This window comes from Capsicum annuum, chromosome 11 (assembly GCF_002878395.1).
Source record: "Capsicum annuum cultivar UCD-10X-F1 chromosome 11, UCD10Xv1.1, whole genome shotgun sequence".
In the NCBI taxonomy this organism is placed as follows: domain Eukaryota; kingdom Viridiplantae; phylum Streptophyta; class Magnoliopsida; order Solanales; family Solanaceae; genus Capsicum; species Capsicum annuum.
In genome coordinates this window covers 222,287,051-222,292,571 of record NC_061121.1, presented here as the reverse complement: position 1 = coordinate 222,292,571, position 5,521 = coordinate 222,287,051, and the positions used below count along the sequence as shown (strand labels likewise).

Sequence of the window (5,521 nt, the reverse complement as noted above, 5' to 3'; positions counted from 1 at the left end):
TCACGACACCCTAGTCGTAAACGGTGCTTAGAAGTACAAGTGATCCCAAGCTAATCCATATACTGGCATACTGCTTAAGAAACTGATTTATAATGTAAATAAAAGAAAAATTTGTTGAGCGGAAACATAATCATGAGAAAATCTAAATGAATGTAATACTGATAAAGTTTACAGCATGATAAAGCTGAAGAAGAAACTTGAATTATATATCATGACTCTTACTGACTATCTATGAAGCCTCTACTACACTAACTATAGATAGCTGGGACATGCCTCTAACTACCACTAATCAATACATATGAATAATCAAAATACAACACAGGGACTACAACGGACCGGAGTATAAGGGAACTCATCACCTACTGGATGAATGTTGAGAACTGTCTGGCCCTGATATGGGGACTACATCTGGTACCTACATTATGAAGGAATGTAGACACAAATGTATATATATGGTCTGTACGTTGGAATGTAGTAAGTGTATGGAGACATGCAATAAATCATGAAAATATTTAAAACATGCTTTAAAACTACAAACATAAGTTATTTGCTGAAACATGTATTTAAAATATGGCTATACATGAAAACTGTAAGTCATAGTGAGATTTATAAATCATGAGCTGAAAATAATTTTGTAAGCTTGGAAGCGGTAACATGAATACTACATGTAAATCTCATGTAAAGCTGGATATGTTGTAAAGTTATACTGAGGATCATGTATGAATACTGAGCATGAAAATATAATCATGTAAAACAAATGCAAGAACAAGTATAAACGTGTTCTGAAATAATCTATAAAACTGAATAGCTGAATAACTGGTATTTATACACCTGGTTATGCAAACCTGAACTGACATATTCTGAATAATGAACTGAACTGAAACTGTAGGAGCTATCATGTAACCGACATGCCCCAATCTGAGCTAATTTGGGTCCAACTTTTAACTCCAGTTAGAAGGGTGTTAGTACCTTTCTACGGGTACTAGCATTGGTTGTATGGATCCACTAAACTGGTGTTTCGAAGGACTAGGGATTCATCCTCTACTGGTAGGTGCCCCTAAAAGAATGTCAACCCTCTACTGGCAGTAAGACCTCTCAAAACTACACTAACTACATAGTTCTGGAACTCAAGAACTACAACTAAAGGTCATACCCTCTACTGGAAGGTGAGCCCCCATCTCTGAGTTTGTTCGGTGCTAAATCCTACTCTAAACTGAAAGACATTGAAATACTAACTGGTGCATGAACTGAAGCTAATAAGATCAGGTCATGGTCTTTTGAAAATATCAGTGCATACAGAGTCTAAAGTAACCATAAACATGTAAACTGATAGTGCTCGACATGATCGTAACAAACTGAGTTTAACAATAAAATCATGGGTTGACTGACTCATTACTTGAAAAGTCAGAAACGTAAGTAAACATGTAAGTGTTGGGTGTTCATAACCCTCCATCACAGATTGATCATAAAATACGATAACAATCTTTAAAACAGTGATATAAAATCATAGTTCAAAGACCCAATACATAAGACATTTCAATAATTGTGTGAAATACATGAACTTGAACATGGGGATGAGTTAAACTTAACAAAATAACATATTCACATGATTTAATTCATAACTTAAAGATTAGACATGGAATCACTTGAATAGAACATGAGTAATTGAAATTTGAGGCATGAAATAAACTAGTTTACATGACAACATATGCTGGCATGGCTTAAATTCAAATTGCTAAGAAAACGTGGATTAAATTCATGATTTAAATGGATAATTTCAAAAAATATGATTAAAACTCATACTTGAACAAAAAGGAGATTTTGGGACTCAATGGATGAAAGAAACTCATTGATGAATACTCCATATACCTCAATTAGATGAATTCTTGAATAAAGCTTGAAATTGAAAATTGAATTCTTGAGTTCTTGGGGAAGAAAGCTTGAATTTCTTGCTCTTGGTAAGAAACCCTAATTTATTTTTTCTTGAGAGTGGAGAGGAGAGTAAACATTGAAAACTGACTAATAATGTGAAACTATCATTTATAGGGTGATTTAATCAGTGGGGGTAGATTTTGAGGTGAGGAAAAGATCAAAATACCTCTAAAGAAACTGAATAAAAATTGTAGGAATTTTTAGTTGATGACTTAGTTGATAGCCTGGCAACTAGTTGATGGCTTATCAACCTAGTTGTCACTTTCTCTTAATGATCTGGTTAAGGCGGACAACGAGGTTGATATCTTATCACTTAGTAGATGACTTATCACCTCAAGTTGTCACCTTGTAGATGGATTTGGTCATATTCTGGTTAAGTCTGACTACGAGGTTGATAGCTCATCACTTAGTTGATGGCTTGTCGCCTCAAGTCGTCACCTTATTGAAAAACGGACACTATGAAGTAAGATGAGTATAATTTTCTACTTTGATATCGGACTAAGGTGAAATTTTATTCGTTGGAAAGAAGACTCGAAGATCTTTCATTTGATATATAGTATGGCAACTGAATCGTTATATTAAAAGAATTAGAAGAGTTTAAATTTGACCTTTGTAAAATTGGATACTAAAACTCAATCGATACAAATGCTCTCAACTCAACTTTACTCTTAGTGCTTCCTATGGCCATGATTTGCATCAAAAACACTTTATATACAAGGTAAATAATCATGACACATATATTGATATACAAATCGTAGGATTGGAGTTTACACACGTAGGAATGACGGTTCAAATTCCAGCCCGAAAGTGCAGGGTGTTGCAATAGGTGTATTCAGAAAATCATGCGATGAATTTCAATCATTCTATATGATCCCATCATCATTGCATTACATTGGATATGTATTTTCGTCTTTCTTTAGGTACCCTTGATGTGTATTTAGTTTCCATAAATGTTTCTGTGCTTAGCTGTTCCTATATCGATCTTACATTTACAAAATTATTAGTGGAGAGTGTGAGCTAACACTTGGGAACTTTTCTATTTATAGGTGGCGTGCTCATAGTATCTTTTGCTTTTATTATTGTTTACTTTGCTAAGTCAACCTATGATACCTATTGAGTACAAGTTGATCGTACTCACTCCTACTGTGTCCTTTTACTGTAGATCCTAGCTTGAGTACGAGACACAATAGCTGATTCGGGTTACTCAGAGTTGTCATTTGAGGTATTGCTGTTAGGTATACTGCATATGATCTAATATGCTCTACTAAATCAAATCACAATTCTCCGCAATCCACACATCATACGGGTATGAATACAAATAATTAGAATAGCACAGCTTCAAATGAAAGTATATAACTTCTATTAATAATTTATACTGAACAGCGAAAATACATCCACAGGGGACTGCCATATAATTTATTCTCAATACAACATTATTTATTTCATATACTAGCTAGAACTAGCCATTATTACAAAATATAACACACCTTTATAACACAAACTTAGACATAGAAACACAAATATATTTATGTGTGCATCATGTGTGTACACACACATATATATAACACATATTCAATGCTATGAGTCTTCGGATACTAAAGATCTTGTGTTAGTTGAGAAAGTGACCCTCCATATCTTTGTACAAGTTAATCATAAAACCCAAGGTAACAAGAGGCTCTGGAGTGTCTTCGGTTTTTTTCTCATACACAAGTGTACATGTAGCCCACAGGTCTTCAAAGGATGTAATAATAGAGGAGTTGTATAACTCTAGCAGATCTCCTTCAATCACTTTCCAGGTGATTGATTTCTTCTCAAGATCGATCGCTTCAATCACTTCCTTAACAATCTTATTTGTTCCGTCTATAATCATTAAAATACAAAAATTGAAGATATGTTACTCTTAGTTCACCGGACAATTCCTTAAAAAAGATCTCAAGGATTCACAAAATATATATTCATCTTATTTATTGTCTTTTTTCGTTCTCATTTTCTCCAAAATTTATTTGAATCTCCCAATGATTGAACCAGGGCGTTTCAACCATATTAGAGGCCTAAGGCCAAACTCTAACAAGGGGCCTTAGCTCAAAATATTTAAATAAAAAAATATTTTTTCTAGCTTTTGCGACGCAAAATTACATGTAAAACTTTAATTAGTATCGAGTTGTTCCCTTTTTTATGATAAGAAAGATCCATGTAAAGCATTTCTTAGTTTTCTTTTCTTTTTTCGAAAAATATTGGTTCTTTCCTTTTTTTTAAATGCTCACAAAAGATTTTCAGCAAAACTTATTTTAAAATGGTATGTATAACTAGTTATATATGAAATGGGGCCTCCATAATTACAGGGCATCCCCTGGATTGAACTTAGACAATCACTTAAGTGGCCTAATGGACGAGACCCCTGGATTGAACTTAGACAATCACTTAAGTGGCCTAATGGACGAGACCCTGACCCTGGATTGAACTGTCTTATTTGTTTTCCTAGGAGTTATCTTTAAAACAATTCAAAAAGATGATATTGTGGAAAATACGGGAAAGTCATAAAAAGTTTATTACTATTGTTTGGAGCGACAGAAATAAAAATTTTCCAGGGAAATTTCTTTTTTAAGAAAAAGGATGCTTGGTCAAGTAAAAGATATAACTTAAAGACTAATAATAGCATTAAAAAATCTAAAAATTACACAAATATACAATTTATGTTTTCAATATTACAAAAAATTACAACTCCATAAATATATTATAAAAATTTCAACATATACACAGAATGTTATGTATATGTCGGCTATGTTATGTGTATTAATAGGGAGAGAAAGTAAAGTAATTAAAAAAGTGGGAAAGAGTGTAATTACTTCCAAAAAGATTGGTATTTATGTTATTTATACTTAAAAAATCAGAGTATCTTGATGAAAATTACGATATCGTCTAAGTGTGTGTTAGAAAAATATACTGAAGTTAAAAGTTTCCACCCACAAGAGAAATAAGTTAATTTTCCACTTTTTATAGAAAATGTTTTACTTGAAATGTATTTTATGAAAATCATTTTCTTAGTAAATGACTTCCCGCATATCAAAATCAAACATACCTTGATGCAAGTAATTCATATAGAAAGAGAGCTAGAAAATGTGTATTACCTTCATTATATTTCCAACTAACAATCGAATCAACCTTTACGGTTTCACCTTCATGAATCTCAAAATGATTGACGTTATTAGGGCTTATATTCGATATTTGATGAGGATTCTTTTGATAAAGGTCATGAAACAAGTGTCCTCCACACTCCACTTCTATTGAAGCGGTTAACTTGCCTTTCACACCCATATTTTCTTTTCCGTGGAAATAGCTATAAGTTGTGAAAAGAAAGTGATGAAAAACATTTAGAAATTGTAGCCTTTATATAGATTTTAACTGGTCGTGGAAAGCTAGATAGTAAAAAACGCCATCAACCACAAATTTGTGTCACGTGTTATTGATTGAATATTAGTGTATAATTATCTTTTAGATTTGTTATAAATTTGTCTTTTCCGTCAAATTTTATGTACTAATCTATTAAATATATCTATTTAAATTTTTTGTCCTTCATTAAAAGTCTTCT

General features: G+C 32.6%; 1 protein-coding gene across 1 annotated transcript; it reads right to left on the bottom strand.

The window, feature by feature from the left end:
- Positions 1 to 3,269: 3,269 nt before the first annotated feature.
- Positions 3,270 to 5,320, bottom strand: LOC107848644 (kirola-like). Its single transcript, XM_047399807.1, has 2 exons — positions 5,061 to 5,320; positions 3,270 to 3,792 (listed from the first exon to the last, which is right to left on the bottom strand). The coding sequence occupies exons 1-2, from the start codon at positions 5,245 to 5,247 to the stop codon at positions 3,542 to 3,544; spliced, it is 438 nt and encodes a 145-aa protein (XP_047255763.1). The 5' UTR covers positions 5,248 to 5,320; the 3' UTR covers positions 3,270 to 3,541.
- Positions 5,321 to 5,521: the final 201 nt, after the last annotated feature.

Coding starts and splice junctions, on each gene's coding strand:
- LOC107848644 (XM_047399807.1), bottom strand. CDS start 5,247: ATGGGTGTGAAAGGCAAGTTAACCGCTTCAATAGAAGTGGAGTGTGGA. Junction 3,793..5,060: donor TAGTTGGAAATATAATGAAG/GTAATACACATT, acceptor TAATGATTATAG/ACGGAACAAATAAGATTGTT.